At 54.2% G+C, this 25,385-nt stretch overlaps 1 protein-coding gene across 2 annotated transcripts in view; it reads right to left on the bottom strand.

Annotated features, from left to right (window-relative positions):
* Positions 1-1,894: 1,894 nt before the first annotated feature.
* Positions 1,895-25,385, bottom strand: part of LINGO3 (leucine rich repeat and Ig domain containing 3) — a 32,757-nt gene continuing 9,266 nt past the window's right edge. For both annotated transcript variants that reach the window (XM_058040672.1, XM_058040673.1), the window contains exons 2-3: positions 19,029-19,132; positions 1,895-5,630 (exon numbers count right to left, since the gene is read on the bottom strand). In XM_058040672.1, coding sequence (XP_057896655.1) covers positions 3,789-5,597 — 1,809 coding nt within the window. In that variant the 5' untranslated portion in view covers positions 5,598-5,630; positions 19,029-19,132 and the 3' untranslated portion in view covers positions 1,895-3,788. The remainder of the gene's footprint in view (positions 5,631-19,028; positions 19,133-25,385) is intronic.

Here is a 25,385-nt window from a genome sequence, read left to right on the forward strand (position 1 = left end):
CAGCAGCTGCCTCTTCTTCCACTGGAGCTTCAGAGGCAGAGACTGCACCTTTCTACAGGATCCCTGCTCCAGCAGAACCACCCCTGACACTGCAGGAGGGCTGAGGCACAATTCCAATGGGACTGCTGCCAACAGCCTGACCCACAGGGTGTCAGGTTGGGTTCTGACTCTGTCAGTGTTGTTCTAGTGTACTGCATTGTTTATTTTATTTTTTTATTTTCTTCCCTATTAAAGAACTGTTATTTCCTGCTCCCATAATTTTTGTTGCCTGCGAGCCCCTTAATTTAAAAATGTATAGCAATTCAGAGGGAGGAGGTTCATTTCCTCCATTTCTGGGGAGGCTCCTGCCTTGCTTAGCAGACACCTGTCTTTCCAAACCAAGACAATAGTATAATAAAGTAATTAATTAATCCTCTGATATCCACAGAATCCCCCTCATCATTCTCTCCATTTTGTTGGAGTCACCTTTGATTTACAATATTCCTTTGCTCCCAGTGCCAGCCCAGGCTGTGCTGGCAGAGCTGGGGCTGACAGGGGACAGGGCGGGCACTGAGCCTGGCAAAGGGACACGGTGGGGGTTTGGGGAGGGGCATTGCCCCCTTTGAGGGGGACACAAGGACACGTGGCCCCTCAAACATAAAACTGGTGCAAACATAACACTACCCCAAGGCAGATGCAGCTCACAGGATGTGGCCTCTCCAAAGGGTAACAGGTTAAAATAAAATGAACAGGTTAAAATCATGTTTTTACCCCAAACATCAGTGGATGGGATGGTTTAAAATATCTGTATTTCAGTGTGGATGTGCTCCTGTTCAGAATTTCCAAGCAAAATGGTGTTAATATATAGAGAGACCAAGAAAATCTGCTTTTTTTTGTAGTTCCTGCAGGTGGAATGGATGATCTGGTCCATGGAAACACCCAGTTGGGGTCTGATCTTTCCAGGCAGCACTTGGGACTTTCTGCAATCTCTTGGAACACCTGGATGCTCCAAGGCACCATTTCCATAACTTCTTTTCCAGCTTCTCTTTCTGTTTGGGCAAGGGGACCCTGGACTGGCTGAGCCCATGGTGGGGACAGTGGTGGCAGCTGTGCCAAAGGCAGGGGTGGCCTTGGGGGGGCCAGGCTGTGCCCTGGGGATCAGGGGATGGGGAGGCACTGGGATGGTCACTCTGTGGAGGAGAAACCACATCCCCCTCCCCACTGGCTCCTGCCCACTGCAGTGCCCCCCCCGTGCCTCAGTTTCCCCTGGCATGTGTCTGATTTTCCGGCCCCATCCAAGGGATTTGGCTCCCTGTGTGTACTCTGGGGTGGATGTGTCTCCTTTTAACCCCCTCAAATCCCAATTTTCCTGCCAACAGGACTCAAGGTGCTGTCTTTGCACCCTCCACTTTTGGCACATCCTCCTAAACACTGCATTAATAATTAATAATCGATTAATAGCAGCAGCAGTCCGTTAGCACACGTGCATTAATCATTTATTGGTTATTAGTATGGACTTTGGTATCCTCTGGGAGGTGGTTTCACGTTGTTTATGTGGGGTTTGTGGGACTGATGGTGGGGATGGACTCAGGGGCTGAAATCCCAGCAGAGCCCTGGGAAGGGGGAAAGTCTGCTGGAATTCCAACGGCTTCCCAGCTTGCAGCAGGTCTGGAGACCTCAGAGTTGTGAATTCTGGTGCTCCTGCCCTTTCCAGCTCCTGCTCAGGCTCTGCCCACTGATTTTGCCTTTTCTTATTGAGACACATGGGGAAGAAAAGGCAGAGAAAAACCTAAATGAGCCACAAAAGTCACTTTTTTCCCGTTTTTTTTTTTTTTTGGTTTTGCTCACAAATACATCTGACATGCTCATTACATAGAAAACTGTGCCAGGTCTGCACTGCCCTTTGCTCCCACTGTGAGGGTCCATGCCCGACCCCCTCCCTGCCCTCCCACCCCCCTCCCCAAGGATAAAAAAACCCCAGACACCAAACAGGACCCTGGGAGGACACGGCATGCATGGCTGGGGGCGAGGGGCACCGGGCATGAGGGGCCACGGGGACAGACAGACCCACGGCAGGGAGGGATGGACAGGGATGGATGGATATGGATGGATGGACAGGGATGGATGGATGGATGGATGGATGGATGGATGGATGGATGGATGGATGGATGGATGGATGGAGATGGATGGATGGATGATGGATGGATGGATGGATGGATGGATGGATGGATGGATGGATGGATGGATGGATGGATGGATGGATGGATGGAGATGGATGGATGGATGATGGATGGATGGATGGATGGATGGATGGATGGATGGATGGATGGATGGATGGATGGATGATGGATGGATGGGGGAACCCTGTGGCAGCAGAACAGGGCTGGGGGGATGTTCTGAGCAGCCAGCTGTGCCCCACAAAGCTCCCAACCCCTCAGATGCTCCGGTGACCATCAGGGAATGCACAGCTGCTCCCTCCAGCTCCCAGCCTGACCATCACTGGCTGGAGAAGGGATATCCAGGTGGGGAATATCCCTGCAGGAATGGAGACAAAGGTGGGACCTGCAGCAACCCCCAGGGTGCACATGGGAGGAGGAAGAGGAGGAGGAAGCAATGAACTCCCTGGATCCTCCAGGTTACACCCAGGCTCTTCCATTCCAGCTTCATTCCTTCTCCCTCACACAAAAATTCACGTCCTGAGGCAGAGCCAGGGCACAGCCTTGGAAGGGGTGGGATGGGAAGGCAGGAACCACCCCTGTGGCAGCAGGAGCAGCCCCAGGAACGTTGCCCCGTGGTCCTTAGCGTCGGAGGGTGCAGGATCTGGGATGGAGGTGTCAGCTAGGATGTTCTCCTGGACTGCTTCTTCCCAGCATTTCTCTCCTCTTCTTTCCTGGGCCGTAGGGCCTGCCTGCACAGGATGAGCCAGGTCCTGCTCTCCTGCAAATTTTGACTTTGCAATTCCAAAAAAATGAACCCAAAAGTGCCTTTTGAACCCATAGGAATCCCAACCTCCCACTGGGTGTATGCAGAGATGGGGGGGCCTTGCATCACCCTGGGGTTGCTTTTCCTTATTTTAATGATCTTGGCCTCATTTTGCCTTTTTTTCCCCTTTTTTTTTCTTGCTGACACCTCTTTAGAGCCTGGCCCTGGAGGGTTATTATTGCTTGTGCAGAAGTGTCCCCGGGCACCCATATTGGCAGATGCTGGATCTTAAATCCATGGAGGAAAAGCTCTCAAGGCACATCTGTGCCCGGGAGGGGGGGGTCTGTCTTTGCCAAGGGGCTGGGGGACCCCTGAGCTTGGCACAACCTCCCCAGTCCCGCATCGGCCCGGAAGACATTTCTCTTGGAAATTAATTTAAAAAAAAAATCAGACCAAAACCCCCACCAACAACAAGAAAAGAACCACAAACAACTACCAGGAAAGTTTTTTGAAGAGTCCCTTACAAAAAAAGGAAAAGGGTGGGGGGAAAACAGGAAGCATTTTTCTCCCAGGCCCAAACACTGCTGATCTTTTGGCTCAAGAAATGCATAGTTGGTAGCAAAAACCTCGCTACATCAGGAGCCCCTGGGACAGCCCCTGAGCTCTGAGGGCTCTCCACAGGGCTGGGACATTGGGGTCATCCCTCCCCAACCCTGAGGTCCCCACGGTTCTGACCCTGCTGGCTTGTGGCACCTCTGTCTCCAGCCATGTCCCAGCACAGCAAGGTCACTCTGCCAGCTCTGGGACACGGCCGGTGCTCCCACAGCCCTCCCAGCCCTCCCAGCCTGGGGCTGGGCTGCAGAAAATGGTTCTCCTCTAGGAGAGGCTCAGATCATCTTCATGTTGAACTTCCTGGCCCCTCCCTGGCCGGTGGTGGTGGTGGGACCATCCACCTTGCGGAAGGAATATTCCACGGAGAAGTTGTTCTTGTGCTGCCCCCGTCCGCGGCTCCAGACGAAGAGCAGGAGGAAGCAGAAGAGCACCACGCCCAGGAAGGTGATGCAGCCCATGGCCGTGGAGACCAGGATGGTCTTGAGGTCCAAGGTGAACTTCAAGAAGACCTGGGTATTGTTGTGGAAGGTGTCGTTGAAGTCGCTGAGGTACAAAGTCCGGTTGGCGAGGTGGGCGCCGTCAGCCGGGCGCCCCTTGACCGTCAGCGTGGCGAAGTAGGTGTCATTGCCACCTGCGTTGCTGGCGATGCAGATGTAGGTGCCACTGTCCTGCACCTGGGCAAAACGGATCTCCAGGGTGCCCCCGGGCAGCACCGTGGCCCGGCCCGTGCTGCGGGTGGTGATCATGCGGTGCTGGGGGGACACCCAGGCGATGGAGGGGTCAGGCTCGCCGTCGGCGCGGCACAGGAAGGACACGGACTGTCCCTCCCGCGCCGTCACGTGCTGCAGCTTCCGATCCCGGATCTTGGGCTTCTGGCACGTGAAGTACTCGAAGAGCACTGAGTCCGGGAAGTCACGCAGGGCGTTGCCCTGGATTTCGGGCGGTGAGGAGCACATGGGCTGCTGCCCGTCGAAGTTGAGCGTCTTGCGGCGCTGCAGGATCCAGAGGAGCCGGCAGTCGCAGGCCAGGGGGTTCCTGTCCACCCTCAGCGTCTCCAGCGTGTTGACCGAGTGGAAGGTGCTCTCCTCCAGCGTGGACAGGAAGTTGCTGGAGAGGTTGAGCAGCCGGATCTGTCTCAGGCCGGAGAAAGCCTGCGGCTCCACGGACACCAGGAGAGCGCCCACGATGTGGAGCTCCTGGAGCCGGATGAGGTCTTTGAAGGAGCCCTTCAGCACAGTGCTAATGGGGTTGTAGGACAGGTTAAGGTACCGCAGGTACACCAAGTTCCTCAAGGCAGCGGCGGGCACGGCTGTGATGTTGGTGTAGGTGATGGAGAGCGAGGTGAGGTTCAGGCCCTGGAAGCTGGTGGGGGACACCTCCTCCAGCAGTGGCCAGTTGTCAATCTCCAGCTGCAGGAGGTTGTAGAGCTTCTTGAAGTTCTGGTCCTCCAGTGCAGAGATGCTGAGGTGCCGGAGCCGCAGCACCTCCAGGTTCTGGAGGTAAGACAGCGACTCGGCCGAGATGGAGGTCAGGTTGCACTTCTCAATGGTCAGCTGCTCCAGGCCCAGCAGCCCCGAGAAGGCGCGCTGGGAGATGTACACCAGGTCATTGTCACCCACCTCCAGGCTCTTCAGGTTGCGCAGGTCCTGGAACATGTAGTCCAGCAGGATGACCAGCTTGTTCTCACTGATGTCCAGCAGGGTCAAGTTGGTCAGCTTGGTGAAGACCCCCGGGGGGATGAGCTTGAGCTGGTTCCCCCGCAGCCGCAGTGTCTGCAGGTTGAACAGGTTGCTGAAGGCGCCGGGCTCCACATTGGAGATGATGTTCTCGCTGAAATCCAGCTCCTCCAGCAGCGGGTAGGGCGCCAGGTCGCCGGGGTTGAGGCAGCGGATGCGGTTCTTGTTGAGCTCCAGCACGCGGGTCTCGCTGGGGATGCCCTCGGGGATGGCGGTGAGGCGGCGGCGGTGGCACAGCACCGAGCGCAGCTGCGGCGCGCACTCGCAGCGCGCGGGGCACGCGCCCGCCCGCAGGGACAGCAGCAGCAGGGCCAGCAGCGGGAGCCACCATCTCATGGTGTGGGGCATGGTCTAGGGGCTCACTGCCGCGCTGCCATGTGCCTGTGACAGAGAGAGAGAGCAGAGTCAGCGGGGACAAGGTCGTACCCTGTGACAGTGTTCATAGGGGTTCTTGGATGAGGGAAGAGACGAGGATCTGACTCCATGTTTCAGAAGGCTTATTATTTTATGATATATATTACATTAAAACTATACTAAAAGAATAGAAGAAAAGGTTTCATCAGAAGGCTAGCTAAGAATAGAATAGCAAGGAATGACAACAAAGGTTTGTGGCTCGTCTCTCTGTCCGAGCCAGCTGGGCAGTGATTGGCCATTAATTACGAACATCCAACACGGGCCAATCACAGATGCACCTGTTGCATTCCACAGCAGCAGATAATCAATGTTTACATTTTGTTCCTGAGGCCTCACAGCTTCTCAGGAGGAAAAATCCTAAGGAAACGATTTTTCATAAAAGATGTCTGCGACAGTACCCTATTGGAATAATTACCAATACTGCAGACAGGACGTGCCTGAGCTTGTCTGGCCCTTGGTGCCTGTCAGAACTCAGTGCATCCCTCCGGGTGTCCAGAGTTGCCGAGGACCCCTCCAGGGGGGCTTGGAGACCCTGGCACGCAGCCCAGAGCACCTGCGGGTTTGATTTTGACCCCTGGGGTGTTCCAATTCTCTCTGCTGACACAGCTGTCATGCCCCATTCCCTCTGGAGACACAGCTGAGATGTCCCATTCTCTCTGGTGACAGAGGAAAGATGCCTCATTCGCTCTGGTGACACAGCTGGGATACCTCAATTCTCTCTGGTGACACAGCTGGGATGCCCCATTCCCTCTGCTCCTGGTGTGAGGTCTCATTCAGTGGCACAAATTATCCGAGGCCCCCCAGCTTGGAGGAGTCCTGTAGGACAGGGGATGCTCAATGCCACATGTAGGGCCCAGTCCCCTGTCCCCATCCCTGTCCCCATCCCCGCCCCATCCCCATCCCGGTCCCACCCTCTTGGATCTCTTGGATCCCAGATTAAGGCGGCCCCAGGCTCAATCTTTGCTGAGCAGGGATTAACACCGACCCCGCGGTGCCGTGCCCCGCCTGCCCTCCTTTCCTTTCCTTTCCAGGGATTAGCATTTGGCTGCCGCTTTCCCTTTTCTTTGCTTCCCCTTTCCCTCTCCCCGTCTCCATCCGTGCCCCAAATCTACCTGGAAACACCGCGGCAAACTCCTTTCCTTAATGAAGCACGGTCATTAACCTAATTAAGCGGCAGAGTTGCTCGGTTGGGTGTTTTCGAACCTTGCATGAGAATATTTGGGGGTGCCAAGAGCAGAGCCAGCCCCTAGGGAGGTGCAGGGAGTGGGGCACTGACCCCTCCAGCATGGGGGGCTCTGTGCCATCATCCCACAGCACTGGGACAAACTGGGGGGGTGGTCCCTGAGGGTTCCAGCCCTTCTGGCCCCCAGGGAGCCCTTCTCACATTCCCTTCTGTCCCTCCCAAAGCTGTCTGTGGGAGCCCAGCAGGATGTGGGGCGAGGCAAGGGGACAATGTGACATCTGTGGCTGCTCAAGGCCACCCCACCTCAGTGCCACTGCAGGTCCTCAGGGCCCAAAAGGTCCCCAAAAGGCCCATTTTGAGGTGGCTGCTGCTTGGCTTAGAGGGGGACAGAAGCAGAGTGATGGGGACCCCAGATCCCCCAGAGAGGTGACACTGATGAGCAGGGACATCAGGAGCTGACCCAGGCCAGCATCTCCTGCTTCTCACACCCTCTGTGCTGGTAAAGGACACCCAAGGCTGGTGTCACCCTCCCTCCTGTCCCCAAGGGCTGGTGGCACTTGGGACAGCCTCAGGGGGCTGTTACTGCCTCCCTGTGCTCAGGTTTTAGGGAAGGATGACATCTCCATATCTCCATGGGTAATTTCCTGATCCCATTATCCCAGACGAGCAATCCCTGAGATTAAACCCATTGCCCAGTGCAATTTTGGAAGGATGGGAGATGATCTTTAAGGAGAGTTTGGACAATGCTCTGAGGGATGCTCAGGGTGGGGTTGTTGGGGTGTCTGTTCAGGGCCAAGGGTTGGATTTGATGGTCCTTGTGGGTTCCTTCCCCTCAGGATATTCCAGGGTTCTGTGATCTTTTACAGACATGGGGATGTGGCACTGAGGGACAATGGTGTCCTTGGCAGTGCTGGGCTTGCACTTGACCTTTGAGGGATTTCCAACTTCACCAATTCTATTCTGATTCTGTGACACCTTTTTCTTTTATTTTGTGTGAGTGTCTTAATTTTCCCACATTTCCCTTTTTCTTCCAACAAATCAAACCAAGAGGGAAGTGTCACCATTTCACACAACCACAGGATTGTGGATGCAGCTGGGGGATGGGACCACCAACTCCACTGCTGCCCCTGCCCCTTTCTCCAGCACTGCTCAGCTTCACTCCTTGCCCCAAACCCCTTTTGGGGAGTGGAGGTCCCCAAATGCCATGTGAACACTGGAGCTGCCTGGCAGCACTTTGTGAAGGCTCTGCCTGGCTGGTGGCCCCAGGAACAAGTTCTGTGGTTACATAAATGAATTCATGGCACTTACAGGAGAAGGAGCCTCAGAGCTTTCATTTCCTTCTGCAGGTTCTTTCTCTTTCTTACCACTATATTGTCCCATAAAGGAGCCATCCTCATTGAACTGACCATTTACACCTTCTCCATAGTCAACTAAACTATCACCCTGAGCTGCCTCTGGGGTGAGCTAGGGGCAGCTCCCCTTGGTCCCCTTGGTTCTGGAGGCTCCACTCGTACTCTGCCCTGGGGCTGCATGGGAAGGATGTCCCAAGCACGACCTGCAAACCCACAGGACAAACCTCTCCCCATTTATTGTGATGCTTTTCCATCCTATTCAATCTCTACATTAAATAAATGTGCCCTGGAGCCCCTTTAATGTGTCTCCTTGCCAGCCCCGGGGGGGATCCAGCCCTTCCCCTCCCTGCCTGAGGCTCTGCCCTGTGTTCATTATGGATGAGCCTGGAGTAACCCAACTCCACTTTTGCTTCCTACTCCGGCCACCTGATCCTCTAAGCAAAGCTCCAGCCCCACTGGAGTTGTTTTCCCTGGCAGATGGAGAGCGGGAGCCACAGCCCTGGGCTCAGCTTCCCTGTCCTCAGCCAGAGCATCAGCCAGCCCTGGGATCACCTTCCCTGTCCATCAGCCATTCCTGCTGCCCCCCAACCTTCTGCTTAGCTTCCCTCTCCTGACCCAGAGCATCACCCAGCCCTGCCCTGGGCTCAGCTTCCCTCTCCTGACCCAGAGCATCACCCAGCCCTGCTGCTCCTCAGCCCTGGGCTCACCTTTCCCTTCCCGAGCCAGAGCATCAGCCCTGCTTCCCCCCAGCCCTGGACTCACCTTCCCTATCCAGAACCAGCTCTGCTGCCCCCCAACCCTGGGCTCAGCTTCCCTCTCCTGAGCCAGAGCATCAGCCAGCCCTGGGCTCACCTTCCCTGTCCAGAGCATCAGCCAGCCCCGCTGCCCCCCAAACCTGGGCTCACCTTCCCTCTCCTGACCCAGAGCATCAGCCCTGCTGCCCCCCAGTCCTGAGCTCACCCTCCCTGTCCAGAGCCAGCCCTGGGCTCACCTTCCCTATCCAGAACCAGCACTGCTGCCCCTCAACCCTGGGCTCACCTTCCTTCTCCAGAGCCAGAGCATCAGCCAGCCCTGGGCTCACCTTCCCTGTCCAGAGCATCAGTCCTGCTGCTTCCCAGCCCTGGGCTCACCTTCCCTGTCCAGAACCAGCCCTGCTGCCCCCCAACCCTGCTGCCCCCAACCCTGGGCTCACCTTCCCTGCCCACAGCCAGCCCTGGGCTCACTTTCCCTCTCCATCACCCAGCCCCGCTGCCCCCAGCCCCAGCCATGGATGCTCCACTGCCCCCACAGCAAACCCCACATCTGGGTGAGCCATTCCCTGCACAGCTGGGCTCTGGAGCAAGGCTGGCTCTGCCTGGGTCTCGGCCGGCCCCAGCACACCCCGCAGAGGAGCTGCTGAGGCACTGTGTCCCTGCAGGGCCAGCGGGACCCTCTCGGTGCCGGGCGGAGCCGGGCTGGTTATTAATAGCTCATTACGGTGATTGTGCGGCGCTTTCCGGGCTCGCCCGGCCCCTGGGGAGCCGGGGCAATTAAGATCCAGAGCAAGGCCTAGATAGAGGCTCTTCTCCTCATTTAATTTGTTTTTAAAAATAACAAGCTTGCTGCGTGCAGCGCTGGGGACGGAGCCAGCAAAGCCCGGGGCTGAGGGGCTGCGATGGGGGAAGCGGAGCAGAGCAATTTTGGACAATTTGTCAATTTTGTGAGCCCCTGGAGCTTTCCCTGTCTCATTCCTCACTTCCCCACCAGGATTTGTGATCACTGTGCTTGTTTTGTCCCAGGCACCAGCAGCACAGAGGAGCTGCTGCTCTCCAACCACCCTGGCTCGGGGCTCCCCAGGGCAGCTGTGGCTGTCCCTGGATCCCTGAAGTGTCCCAGGCCAGGCTGGACAGGGCTTGGAGCACCCTGGGGTACTGGAAGTGGTCCCTGTCCATGGCAGGGTGGGATGAGATGGCTTTTAAGGTCCCTTCCATCCCAAACCATTCTGGGATTCCATGCAGGTGGGATTTTGTTCCCTTCAAACAGCTCCTGCTCCTCTGGCACGAGCTTGGCCCTGCCAGCTCCTCCAAGAGCAACTACTCCTCAGCTGCCATTATTTCTCCCTTTTTGTGAATAAAGACCAAAAAAATCAGACCAGGTTGCCATTTCCAGGTTCCCCTGCTCAGACATCACATGAGCACAAACACCTCAGTCAGAGCAAGGTCTGGTTTTATCCTTCCCTTTATGTGCAGGATGTAAAATGCTCCTGCTGAGCTCTTCTCCTTCCAGCACCCCACTGCTGCTGCTCCAGGCCCATGGAGAGGGGCCAGGGGCAGCCAGGGGATGCTGCTGCATCTTTCCAGGGATGCAGGGAACCCCAGGAGAGCATGGAGACCCCAAAGCAGGGATGGAGCAATGGAGCAGAACGTGACTGTGGGATGCCCACCCTGAAAACACCAACAGGGCGATAACCCCAGTGCTCCGTCACACAGGGAGCTGCCAGCACCTTGTGCCAGTGCCAGTGTGTCCCAAACTTGGCACGAGACAGGAGAGGGCTCCTACAAACACCAGCACCAGCCAAGTGCTGTTGGGAACACCTCAAGCACTGCCCAGGCTGGCAGCTGAGTGTCCCCATGCCATCCCTGCTCCCTGGCTGCTGTCCCCAGCCCAGCCTGGCAGCTGAGTGTCCCCATGCCATCCCTGCTCCCTGGCTGCTGTCCCCAGCCCAGCTCCGTGCCAGGGGAGGCAATGCCAACCCTGCTGGGCTGTGCCAGCATCCTCACAGACTCTGTCATTCTGCTCAGCCCCTGTCTGGAGTGTCCAAACACCCCTGTGGTGCTCCCCAGCTCACTGAGATTGCTGCTGGAGCCCTCAGTCACACCTTCCAAAAACTCCCTTCCCCCTGTATGATTTTAGGCTGAAATGGCAAAAAATGAGAATCCCTGGGGTCTGCTCCATGCTGAGCTTCGCTGGTGACACCACCCACACTGATGGTGACACCACCCACACCAGGGGCTGCTGGGGATCCCCTGGGGTTGTCCTGGCATCGTTCAGAGCTGGCAGGGCCCAGTTTGATGCCCAAATGTGAACTGGGTGCTGATGCCAACAATTCCCTGGCTCCAAGTCCATGAGGAAGGGAAAACTGCAGCCAGAGCTGCCCCAGGACAGAGCTCCTCCAGGCCCCAGCCCTGTGCCAGAGCCCATCCAGACCTCTGCTCCTTCTTCCCTGCTGGAAAACCCTGAGCCCTCAGTCACACCTTCCAAAACCACCCTTCCCCTGTATGATTTTAGGCTGAAATGGCAAAAAAATGAGAATCCCTGCGGTCTACTCCATGCTGAGCTTCACTGGTGACACCACCCACGCTGATGGTGGCTCCAGGGCATCCCCTGGGGGTGTCCTGGCATCGTTCAGAGCTGGCAGAGCCCAGTTTGATGCCCAAATATGAACTCAGGGAATCCAACTGTGTTTTTCTAGCTGTTGCTGCAGTTCAGAGCACAGCACAGTTCCCAGGGGCACTGAAATGAGGACCAAAGGTGACCTGTGCCACCCTCCAAAAACAAACCAAAAGCTCCTGCAGCTTTATTTTAGCCCTGGCCTCGAGTCTGCAAAGTCAGTGGGTTTGGAGCCACACTGAGCTTGGAAAACCCCCAGAAAAGACATGGGAGCATGGAGGGGATAGGGGTGATGGGGAGGAGATTCAGGAGCTTCCCTCAGACCTTTCCTGGCTCCTGGGGTGACACCAGCAGGCTTCTCCCTCTGCACAGGGCAGCAGAAAGATCCTGGCTTATGCTGGGGCATGGAGGGGATTAAATCAGAGCTGAGACAGAAACAGAGAGGCAGAAACTAGAGGGTCAAAGGAGGCCAGGGATGTGCCCAAGCCTCAGCTCTGGTGATCAGGCAATTAGCAAGCGAAGCATGAGAATAAATAATCCAGCTGAAACGGGGAGAGCAGGACAGAGCTGAGGGTAAAAAGGAAGGAAATCAATCACCAGACCTAATGGAGAATTATCCAGGAGAGAGTTATTCCTAATCCTATCAGGGGCTGGCTGGGAAACAAATTCTGCTGGCTCTGAGGCTCTCAGCACATTTTTCTGGGTCAGGGCTGGGCTGGGCTGGGCTGGAGGAGCAGAGGGAGAAGCAATGGCTGGGTGGGCACTGAGGGCACTGAGCAGGGTCCTACAGAGCATCTCCCACCCCACAGGACCTGGGGAACTGTGGGAGCATCAGGGGCTCAGGACAGACAGAGATGAGAGATCTCTGCAGCCAGGTTGTGGAACTTGGGGTTTATTGCGAAGGGCCGGGGTGCAGGGCCCTGCTGGGAGCTGCCAGGCACAGCTCGGAGCAGGCCCCAAAGAGGGAGAGAGAGATAAAGAGAGTGGTAAAGAGAGAATGAGAGAGTAAAAGAGAGCATCAGAGGGTGAGATTTGTGTTACAATACAATAAATCTTCTTCTGGTCTTGGAATTTGGGGTTTATTGCAAAGGGCCTGGGTGCAGGGCCCTGCTGGGAGCTGCCAGCCACAGCTCAGAGCAGGCCTGAGAGGAGAGAGAGGCAAAGAGAGAGAAGGCAAGAGAATGGTAAAGATATGAGAGAGTGAGGAAGAGTAAAGAGGGTAAAGAGAGAGTAAAAGAGGACGAGGTTCCTGTTACAATACAATAAATCTTCTTCTGGTCGTGGAGTTTATTGCAAAGGGCCAAGTGCAGGGCCCTGCTGGGAGCTGCAGCCACAGCTCAGAGCAGGGCTGAGAGGAGAGAGGGGGAGAGAGGATGAGAGGGTAAGAGAATAAGAGGGTAAAAGGGTAAGAGCATAGAAGGATAAGAGAGTAAAACGGGTAAGAGAGTGAGGTTCTCATTACAATACAATAAATTTTCTTCTGTGTTGAATATTCTAATTCTCACTAACCAATGTAGTACAATATACAAACCCTATAGCACTTACATACACCCTAAAGAATCATTATATTACCATTACTGTGTTACATTTTAAACCCTAAAAACTCCTCTTTGGGCCCCTTCTGCCAAGCTGTAGGGTCTGCTCTGACCCTTGGAGCTGCCTGCTAGCAGAGGGTGTTGTTCCATCAAAAGGGGATTACCTTCAGCCAGCCACACCATTGTTTTCCAGTTGTTCAGTAACTAAGGGATCTCAAAGCTTGCTTTCATTTCAATCTCACTTATAGCTTCTATATTCTCAAAATCTTTTGCCAGACAATCATATTTACAAGGCTTTCCTGTTTCATCTTCCCCAACAGCGAACACCTTGAGAGTCCTCAGGCCACCAGGTGGCCCAGTGGCCATCCCCAACAGCCCTGTGGTGGTGTCACCCTTGTGTCCTTTTCAAGGCTGCTCAGGCAGAGCAGATGTTGCTGGCAAGGCACAGGAATGGAGAGGGGGTGTGGAAGGAGCTGCCTGTGCAGGAGCCAGGGGGTGGCTTGGTCACCACAGAATGTCTCCAAATGTGACTTCAGGGATGGCTGGAGAACATGAAAAGCATGAAAAGCTTCCACAGAAGGCCCTACAGCCCTGTGGTGATGTCACCCTCATGTCCCTCTCAAGGCTGCTCAGGCAGAGCAGATGTTGCTGGCAAGGCACAGGAGGAGAGTGTGGAAGGAGCTGTCTGTGCAGGAGCCAGGCTGGGTCATCACAGGGTGACTTCAGGGACGGCTGGAGAACATGAAAAGCTTCCAGAGAAGGGAGTTATTTTGGTGAGTGGCAGCTGCTGCCTCTCACGAGGCTCCTCCTGCTCAGCAGCCCCAGGTCTTGGGGGGCCGGAGCAGCTCCCAGGGGAGGCAGGACCTGCCCTTCCTTCCCGTGTCTCCACGGTGTCTTCCCACCCCAGGATCCCATCCTGAGTCCTCAGCAGCCACAGGACTCTCCACTCCTCTCCCACGTGGGAACTCCCAGCACCGAGGATTCCCTGATGAGCCACGGCACCAAGGAGACGACCCGAAAGGAGCCACCGCTTATTTTTAGAGCCAACCTTATGATTCCCGAGCACGTGGCCCCGGCAACACTGCACAGGCAGCCCCAGATTGGCCACAATCTGCTTTTCTTCTTGACAGACATCATGTCTGAATCTCTATCTCCACAAGATGCTCCCAGGAGAGGAGACATTTAGAGACGACCACAACGTACAACATTTCTGAAAGGTCACTGCCTGCACCAGGCAATGAGGAGCAGCAGCCACTCATCAGCAACAGGGGCTTTAGGGAGGTGTTTAATATTCCATGAGCATCTCTATTTCTCTACCAAAGTGGATAACTCTTCTAAAAGTAGGGGAGGGGGGCAGGGCAGGTGGGTGCTGGGCTCATTTCCACTCAAGCTGGGTTGACTGAACCACAGTCAGAGCTGAATCTCGACTGCTGCTGGGAAATGGGGGCTGAGAGTGAACCTGACCTGGATCTCAACAGCCTCAGAACCTGCAGGAGCAGAGCAGAGCAGAGGCTGAGCTTGACTCCCCCTCTTCAGCTGCATCCCAGAGCACCCAGCTGCCACTGATGCCACCAAGAACCATGGAGCTGAACTCAGTGGCTCTGGTCCCTGCATGGAGAACAGGGGCTCATTTTTGGAGGGTTCAAGTGAGAACTTTTAATTTGCAGAAGCTCATTAACATCAGGGGCAGGATGAGGAGGGGCTGAGAGGCAACTGCAGGGTGGCAGCCCTCGGTGCAGGACTTCCTAGTGTTGTCCCATCCCAGTCTGTCACCAGGACTGGGTGCTGGCCACAGCCCCATGGTGTCCTTGTCCCTGAGCACTGACCCAGCCAGCAGCAAGGCGACAAACCCACTGCAAACCCAGCTTGGTCCTCTCCCACCACAGCTGGGCTTTGCCAAGGTCCCCATCCAAGCCCAAAGGTGCCCATCCAAACCAAACAAGACTTGCCCAGTCTCAGGTTTGTCCCCAGCCTGGGAGTGGGATCAAGGAACCCAAACCCCTGGCAAGTGTCCTGGCACCTCAGCTGTCGGGTCCACATGACATTTGTTGCTGCTGGATGTACAAATCATGACCCCACAAGAGCCCCAGCAGCACAGATGTGACAGCCAGGCACAGCCACAGGCACAAAAAGCAGAGTCACACTCCTGGCGAGGGCTCCTGCCCCCACAGAGACACAAATACAGAGCATTAAAAGAGAGAGGGGAATTTGCTCCTTCCTCTGCAGCTGCCTCCTCCTCCTGCCTCCCTCCTGAGCTCATCCCTCACCTTCTGCACCAAAACACAGCCTGGGAGCAAACTGAGAGCACCCAGGGCAGCATGGCTGAGGCCACATGGGAGGGGACAGAGGGAATGACCAGGCAGGACAGGCAGGACATCCCCAGGGTGTGGTGGGGACACCTCTGGGGGTGTCCCATCCTTCTGGGGGGGACAAATCACCCACAGGGGCTCTGAGCAGCAGGGAGGACGTGAGACCTCATCACAGGAAGGGACCCTGTGCCTCCACTGCTCCAGCCCAGGCAGCTCCAGCCCTGCAGCTGGGTGACAAAGGAGGTGCTGGGGCAGGAGGATGAATAAGGCAACAGGAAAGCAGAGGCTGTAATTAGGCACCTTTCAGAGCGCTGATGGATGACGATGATGATGATGACGCTGCTCGGGGGCGTGCAGAGCGCTGGGATGATGACGTGCAGCCACCCCCAGTGCCAGCACTGGTGCCAGTCTGCCCAGAGGTGCCCAGCAGAGCCCTGACCTGCTCCTGGACAGTGATTTCAGTGCCCAGCAGAGCCCTGACCTGCTCCTGGACAGTGATTTCAGTGCCCAGCAGAGCCCTGGACAGTGATTTCAGTGCCCAGAGATCCCTGCCCCGCTGCTGGACAGTGATTTCAGTGCCCAGCAGAGCCCTGGACAGTGACTTCCTGGTGATTTCAGTGCCCAGAGAGCCCTGCCCTGCTGCTGGACAGTGATTTCTCAGTGATTTCAGTCCCAGCTGCCTCCCAGGGGCTTTGCCCTAGCACACGACCTCATTTGTCCAGCCCAGCCATGCCAGCCCTCGTTAGATCAGTTCCCCTCGTTAGATCAGCTCCTTCATTAAGCTCAGCACTTCAGTACGGCTGGCCTGAGCTCCTGGGGAGGGCTGGCACATAAATCACACCCTGATTGCTGTCACTGGCTGCCAGTACTGGACCTTTGATGGCAAAATCTCCTCCTAATCCCTCACCTGAGCTGTGGTGACACCGGTCAGGGCAGTCCAAGTCCCCTCTCTGAGCTCCTGGATAGAACAAAGGCTCTTTGCAGCCTTGACCCACAGGGAGGACCCTGTTCCTGAGGGCTCAGCCCCACTGTCACAGACATCTTTTATGAAAAATCCTTTCCTTAGGATTTTTCCTCCTGAGAAGCTGAGAGGCCTCAGGAACAAAATGTAAACAATGATTATCTGCTGCTGTGGAATGCTGCGGGTGCATCTGGGATTGGCCCATGTTGGTTATTTCTAATTAATGGCCAATCACAGTCCAGCTGGCTCGGACAGAGAGCTGAGCCACAAACCTTTGTTATCATTCTTTGCTATTCTATTCTTAGCCAGCCTTCTGATGAAATCCTTTCTTCTATTCTTTTAGTTTAGTTTTAATGTAATATATATAATAAAATAATAAATCAAGCCTTCTGAAACACGGAGTCAGATCCTCATCTCTTCCCTCATCCAAGAACCCCTGTGAATGCTGTCACACCTCATGGGAGCCTTCACCCATGGCAGGGGTGCCCAGCAAGGCCAGCTGCCCCCTGGAGAGGGAGCTCTGGCTGCTCCCAGCCAATCTCTGCACCTCAGCAGGGGGATCCATCATTCCAGAGGCTTTAATCCCACTGGACTGCTGGACATGCGGGCAGAGGAGCAGACTGACAGGCCAGACTGACGGACAGCTGCAGGGACAGGCAGCTGTGGCTGGAGAGCAGCCTGGTCCCAGCAGGACTGCTCAGCTCTGCAGAACCCAGCTCGGAGCCCTGCGGGGACAGGGGGGAAAGGGGGGCAGAGGTGGAGCCCCCAATTTGCTGGAAACCCTGCTGGGGAGTGGGAATTCCAGCCAGGAGCAGCAGGGAGTGACAGATTTCCCTCCCCCCCCCAGCTCTGCTCAGCATCACTCCAGGGCTGAGAGCATTTGTTAAGATCTGTCTGCAGCTGCTGCTTCACTGGAGATTTTATTGCCATCCCAATTATGATCATGGGAGCAGAGAGAGCAAAATGCCAGGACAGGGGTGAAACAGCCCCTGAAATCCCAACCCATGACAGGGGTGAAACAGCCCCTGAAATCCCAACCCATGATAAGGGTGAAAGAACCCCTGATATCCCAAACCATGACAGGGGTGAAACAACTCCTATCCATGAGAGGGGTGAAACAGTTCCTGACATCCCAACCCATGAGAGGGGTGAAACAGCTCCTGACATCCCAACCCAGCAAAATGCCACAACAGGGGTGAAACAGCTCCTGACATCCCAACCCATGAGAGGGGTGAAACAGCCCCTGAAATCCCAACCCATGATAAGGGTAAAAGAACCCCTGATATCCCAAACCACGACAGGGGTGAAACAGCTCCTACCCATGACAGGGGTGAAACAGTTCCTGACATCCCAACCCAGCAAAATGCCACAACAGGGGTGAAACAGCTCCTGAAATCCCAACGCATGACAGGGGTGAAACAGCTCCTGGAATCCCAACCCATGACAGGGGTGAAAGGGCTCCTGACATCCAACCCAGCCCTGTCACACGAGGTGGGAGCAGGACTAATCCCCAGGATCATCTCAGAGAGGGGAGGGGACAAGGGGATCCACCCCAGATACCTCCTGGCCTCGCTGGAGATCCCAGAAGGGCCCAGAAGAGCCCAGGGGGGTTCAGCTGTGCCACCCCCAACCTCACCCCAGGCTGGAGGGTGACACTGATGTGGCAGTGGTGACATTTGGAGCGAGACACGCTGGCGTCAGTCCCAGATCTGTGGCTGGAGGGCATCAGCTGGGGCAGCAGGAGAGCAGCTCAGCTCCTTCCCATGTGCAGCCACAAGAGGATCCCAAAAACCAGAAATCTCCATGGGGGAAGGGAAAGGGGACATGCGGCTGTGTGGCTTCAGTCCCTGTCTGGCATCTGGACAGCAGAGCAGGAGCAAAGCCTGCAGAGCTCCTCTCTGAGCTGATGAACTCCCAAACCCCAGGAACTCCATCCAAACCCCAAACCACTGCTGCACATGGATCCTGGCATGGCCAAGGCTGAGGGTCCAACAGTGACCAAGGCTGGGGTCTCACTGCTGCCTGCCACCAACCCTGAGCTCAGCACCTCAGAGATTCACACCACAGCTCTGCCTGAGCTTCTTCTGGCTCGTTTTGGGGTGGTGACAATAGGCTGGACATCTCCCAGCTGCTCCATGTCCAGCTGAGTGCTCCTGCTGCACGAGGAGCTGGGGACTGTCACAGACATCTTTTATGGAAAATCCTTTCCTTAGGATTTTTCCTCCTGAGAAGCTGAGAGGCCTCAGGAACAAAATATAAACAATGATTATCTGCTGCTGTGGAATGCAACAGGTGCATCTGTGATTGGCTCATATTTGTTTGTAATTAATGGCCAATCATAGCTGGCTCGGACTCTCTGTCCAAGACAGAAGCTTTTGTTATTCAATCTTTCTGATTTTTTTCTATTCTTAGCTAGCCTTCTGATGAAACCTTTTCTTCTATTCTTTTAGTATAGTTTTAATGTAATATATCATAAAATAATAAATCAAGCCTTCTGAAACATGGAGTCAGATCCCCATCTCTTCCCTCATACAAAAACCCGTGTGCACACTGTCACAGGGGACAGGGAGAGGGCTAATGCCACCAAGCAGGGGTGGCCAGGAGGTCAAAATGAGCTGGATTTTGGGTGTCCCAGTGGAGCCCAGGGAGTTCTCACCGTTCTGCAGGTGCAGGGCTGCTCCGACATGGGGCTCTGCTGAGGCACTGGGGCCTGGGCACGTTCACATGGTGAAGGGTCCAGCACAGCCAGCCTGGGCTCCTCTGCACAGAAAGCACAAGGAGAGCACTGTCAGTCACCTTCCCCCATGTCTGCCACAGAAATCCCAAATAAACTCCTCCAAAGGCCAGGGATGTGGCACCCAGGCACTTCCCAGAGAGGGGGAGCATCCTCAGAGCTGCTCCAGCCACATGTGTGACCTGACCATTGCAGCTTGCGTGGTTTTATCTGTAAATATATAAATATTATCTATAATATTCTATATTAAAATAGCATATATTTATAATATTTCATAATATATTAAATATATATAATATATAAAATAAATATATTATATTATATTATATTATATTATATTATATTATATTATATTATATTATATTATATTATATTATATTACATTATATTATATTATATTATATTATATTATATTATATTATATTATATTATATTATATTATATTACATTACATTATATTATATTATATTATATTCACATAGTACAATATAAAATATATATTCATAAAGATTATAAAGTATAATATTAATTAACATTAAATACATATGTATAATTTATAATATGTTTATTTTATAATATATAAATATTGTATATTTCGAATGTATACAATTAGAAATAGACAATATTTATATATAATAAAATTAACATAATTATATACACAACAAATATAAATATAAATATAAATATAAATATAAATATAAATATAAATATAAATATAAATATAAATATAAATATAAATATAAATATAAATATAAATATAAATATAAATATAATTTAATAAATATGATTTTATAAATATAAAATTATATCACACTTTGTGCCCTGAAGGATCCTCTCCCCACCAGGGGAGCGTCCAAGCCCATCCCTGCCTGGGCAGCTCAGGGTGGAGCAGGGACGATCCAGCCCTGCCCTTGGGGAATGGTGCAGGGACTGCAGGAGGGCACTGAACCCTCCCAGGGGGTGCCCACAGCCCCGAATCTGGGCAGATTTCACCCAAACGCGGCAGCAGGAGTGCCCGTGTCCCCCCCTGGACATTTTTGTGTCGGGAGATGCTCCCAGCACCGATGCAGCAGATGCTGAACAAATGATTCGCTGTGGTTTTACCGAATTGCTTTGAGCTCTCTGGATGAAGTTTAATTTGCCTGTTGCAAAGGGAGAGGGAATTTAAATCGCTCCTTTTGTGTGGAAATCCTGCTTAACAGCCCTCAAATGTCCCCAGCTCGGGTCTCTCAGCACACCCACGCTGCTGCTGCAGCTCAGCAGCTGCTCTGAGCCTGCTGCAGACCTCACTCAGCCCGGGGAGGTGGCGTTTGGGTGGGCAGCAGCAGCCAGGGGGTTAATTCCTGCCGGGAGAGGCTTGGGGAGCCTTTGGCAAAGGAGCTTTCCAGGGCAGGGATTTGCTGGGGAATGACAGGGGAATGAGGAGCTGGCTCTGGGGGCACAGAGATCACCCCTAGGTGCAGAGGGGTGACACCCCTGGGACAGGGATCACACCCCTGGCACAGGGATCACACCCCTAGGGGCACAGGGATCACACATTTGGGGCACAGGGATCACACCCATGGCACAGGGATCACACCATGGGACACGGGGATCACACCCCTAGGGGCACAGGGATCACCCCTGGGGCACAGGGATCACACCCATGGCACAGGGATCACCCCTGGGGCACAGGGATCACACCCCTGGGGCACAGGGATCACACATTTGGGGCACAGGGATGACACCCCTGGCACAGAGATCACACCATGGGACACGGGGATCACACCCCTAGGGGCACAGGGATCACCCCTGGGGCACAGGGATCACACTTGGGGACACAGGGATCACACCCCTGGGGCACAGGGATCACACCCCTTTATTGTGGAGTGTCCCTGACTGATTTCCAAGCAGTTCCAAATGACAACATTTGTTCCAGAACATGAGTTTCAAATCCCACGTGGGATTTGCATCCCTGCCACCCAGGGAGGGACGGGCTGGGGTGAAGGGCTCAGCGGATCCCACTGGCACTGGGACCTTCTGGGAGCTGGGAATGGGGGTTCCTGCCATTCCAGGGGGAATTCTGGGTCCCTCAGGACAAAAGGGACAGCTCAGGGCTGGCAGCAGGGTGGAGAAACCCAGGATCTCAGCAGGCTGGAAAAGCTCAGGATCTGAGCAGGGTGGAAAAGCCGAGAAATACAGCATGATGGAGAAATCCAGGATCCTAGGAAAATCCCATCCTCTCAGGAATGTGCCCTGCAGCACAGGGAGCTGAAGCACACAGTGTGGGAGTGACTCCAACCCAGCACCTGAAATAACATCAAGAATGACCCAAACCAAGCCCTGAGATGCAGAAATGAGCCAGAAACACCTGAACCTGCCCTCAGCACCTGCAGGGGGAGAATGTGACACCTCCAGCAGCTACAGCTGGTGCAATTCCATGAGGAATTTGCCTCCAGGGGATGCAGTGTGTGTGCTTTGAGGGACTGATGCCCACGGATCTGCTGAGGATCCCTGGGGCTGCTCCAGTCCTGGGAGATGGGATAACTGGGAGGGAAGTGGGTTTGGTTCTTTGGCAGCACCATGTGTGGGACTCACACACTCAAATACTCCAGCAGGGATGGAGGAGGCTCCCCTCAGAACCAGCACCACCCCAGGGTAAATCACAACCACACCAGCCCAGCTGCTGCTCCCCATGGCCATGGAAAAGGTAAAATTTCAATCCAATTCCAGCAGGCTGGACACAGCCAGGTATTTACTGCAGAGAGCAAACTGCAGTCAGGCCAAACGTGCTCAGCTCCTGGCCCTGAGCAGCCTCCCCTGCCTTCCCTGAGAGGTTTTTTCACTCCCATCCTGCCTGAGCATGGGGAATGTGGGATTTAAGCTCACTTAGAGACCACCTGAGCTTGGTTTTGTCAGGTGAGTCCCTCATTCCCAGCCCTGGGAAGGAGCTGATGCTCTTGGCATTTGTTTTTGGCAGCTCTTGGGTCACGTAGCAACCTCTGTCTCAGGTTACCTCCGGGGGTTTTGTCTGCAAATACATTTTAATCCTTGTGAAATGGGACCCACCGGCACGTGGGTGAAGTGCCTAAACCTCCTTCAGTCCCACGTGGTGACACCAGCACAGCCCCCTGGCCCTCTGTATGTTTGTGCCACCAGGGTTGTTGTCACCTTCTGCTCCTGTGCTTTGTGGTTTTTTTAGCCAAAACTTGGATTTTTTTAAACTCTTTTCTGGGATACTCAATGGAGGAGCCAGGAGAGGATTCTCCTCTCCTTGGGTACCACACAGGACCTGCTTCTCCATCAAGGAGCTTCCAGTTCTGCACAGGGGATCCCCCTGAAAAAAGCAATTCAGCAGCAAATCCCAAAGCCAAACAGGACCCAGATGCCCTGGAAATCAGCAGACATGCAGAGAACCAGACCAAGGTGCCCAAGCTGAGCTCTTCTAAGGCAGGAGCATCCCTTGGGATGTGCACAGCAACTGTTCCAGGCATCTCAACAGATCTGGCTCATCTCAGAGCATTGCAGAAAGGGCCCTGGGGGTCCTGGTCAGTGCAAGTTGGATCTGAGTCACTGCTGGGTCCTGGCAGCCCCAAGGGCCACCCTGTGCTGGGGGCACCAGGCCCAGGGAGGGATTGTCCCACTCTGCTCTGCCCTGGGGCAGCCTCAGCTCCAGTGCTGGGGGCACTCTGGGCAGCACGGGATCAGAAGGACCCAGAGCTGTTGGAGAGTGCCCAGAGGAGGGACACGGAGCTGGAGAAGGGCTGAGGAGCAGCTGAGGGCACTTGGCTGGTTCAGCTGCAGCCCAGGAGACTGAGGGGAGGCTCCTCGGGGGCTGCAGCTCCTCCCCAGGGCAGGCACAGGGGCAGGGGCTGAGCTCTGCTCTGGCACAGGGACAGGAGCCCAGCAAGGGCTGCAGCTGTGCCGGGCCTTGGCATGGAGCTGAGGGCAAGGTTCTGCCCCCCGAGGCTGCTGGGCACTGCCCAGGCTGCCCAGGGAATGGTGCCAAGGCTGCCAGAGCTGCAGGAGCGTTTGGACACAGAATTCACAGAATTTCAGAATTCTAGAATCACAGAATTCACAGAATTCATAGAATTCCAGAATTCACAGAATCACTGGGTTGGATGAGACCTCTAAGATCATCAAGTCCAACCCAGCCCCAACCCCTCAACTGAACCCTGGCATCCAGTGCCACATCCAGGAGCTCTCAGGGGTGCTCAGGGTGGGGTTGTTGGGGTGCCTGTGCAGGGACAGGGGCTGCACTGATCATCCCTGTGGGATCCAGCTCAGGATCTTCTGGGATTTGATCATTCCATGGATGCCAGGACACCTGAGAGTGCCCCAGTGTCACACAGCCCTGGTATCCAGGAGCATTAAGCCAGAGACTTTTGCTCATTAGTGTAATTAATGTCAGATTGCCCAGCCAGCGGAGCTTCCAGCTGACCTTTAGTTACTGAAATATCAACAACAAAAATGACACATTACCATAGGGAGGTGTCACAGGCTGCTCATTTGAAATCTTCCATCAGTGACAGCCCCCCAAAGAGTTTCTTTCTGCAAAAGTAAATGGAAAAATTTGGAAAATGCTCAAGGAAGGAGGAAGAATTGAGCTCCACAGCAGCACAACAGGGACACAGCATCTCCCAGCTTCGGGGGCACAGCCAGAAATAATCCCAGGGAGAGAAATGGAGGGAGAAATGAGGCAGAGCTGTTAAAAATGAAACAGAGGGAAAAAAAGATTTGTTTCTTAGGAGTCTTGGTAAAGTCACTGAGGTGGAGAGAGCTGAGCCAGGACTGAGGCATAAGGGACAGGTCCCCAGGCCATGGAGTGATCCCTGTATGAGGACAGGGACAGGGACAGGGACAGCTCTGCCCAGCATGAACTCAGGGGCAGCCACAGCCTGAGCCAGAGAGACCCTCAGGGCAAGGAAAGAAACCCCAAAAACCCCAAAAACCCAACAGCTTTGTCTGATGATGGATGAGCCTGACCCAACAGATCACAGCCCAAATTTGTCACTGCAACAGCAACAGCCTGGACCTGGATTTCCAGAGGTTTCCAGATGCTGTAGGCTGAGCAAGGCAGGGGAAGGCAGTGGTGCCAAACTGCTTTGCCACAAGGCTGGTGCTTGATGTAAAAGTGACCCTGAAGGGACGACGTAAGACCCTGAAAATTGTTTTCCCTCAGGAAATGATGCCTCAGGTTTGAGCTTTTCTATTTTTCAGGTTCTGTGCTGCTTTAGTGGGTGAGTCTGGGCTTCACATTCGGGGATGGTGAGCTCTGTGCACAGAGCAGGGAGACAAAACAATTCCTGCTCCAGCTGGGGACCAAGGACAAAGGATCCAAATCTCAGGCTCAAGAGCACAAACAACATGGGATGAAGAGAGAAAAACAAGAAGGATGGGACTTCATAAGCTAAAGCTATAATTAGACAATTAACTCCAATATGCAAATGGAGCAGAACTTATAACAGTGAGAGGCCCCGTGACCAGGTGTCCATTTTTATGACCATTTTGGTTCATTTTAGGTGCAGCCCTGGCTGGGCTGGAGAGTCCAACCTCCACAACAACTCCAGAATAACAACGTGGGCTGGAGAGAGAAAAACAAGCAGGATGGGACTGCATGGGCTGGAGCTGGAATTGGACAATGAACTGCAATGTGCAAATGGAGCAGAACTGATCAAAGTGAGAGACCCTGTGACCTGCTGTCCATTTTGTGACCATTTTGGTTCATTTTGGGTGCAGCCCTGGCTGGGCTGGAGGGTCCAACCTCCACAATGACTCCTGGAATGACTTCCAGAGCACTGGGCATGGCTGGCAGGGATGTTGGCATCACCCTGTTGGCATCACCCACTGCACTGCCCTGGAGCAGCCCAACGCTCCCACTCCTCATCAGGCCCTGCAATAAGGACTAATGAAGGCAGAATGATTTCCTCACCACTCCATTAGTCACCCTTGGTTAATATTCCTGCTTATGGAAAAAGGTCACAGTTTCTCTCTCATTTATGTCACTCCACCTTCCATTTGCAGTTGCAGGGTTCTGCTCCTTTCCCATCCCTAATTAGTGTTCAATTACAGGGGCCCTGCCCCAGCTCCCCACCAGGCACAAGTCCTGGGCCACGCTGCCTCTCCTGGGTCTCCCTGTGGAAAACTGACCCAAGAAAAGCCATTTTTTCCTCTGGCAGCACAGAGGGAACCAGATGGACTTCCCTTCAAATGAGATTTAAATGGAAAAACACAAAATAGCTCCTTGTGCCAACATTGAAGGGTTGGTGTCCAGCTGTCCTGAGCACGGGGAAGGTC

Source organism: Melospiza georgiana, chromosome 26 (genome assembly GCF_028018845.1).
Source record: "Melospiza georgiana isolate bMelGeo1 chromosome 26, bMelGeo1.pri, whole genome shotgun sequence".
Taxonomy (NCBI): Eukaryota; Metazoa; Chordata; class Aves; order Passeriformes; family Passerellidae; genus Melospiza; species Melospiza georgiana.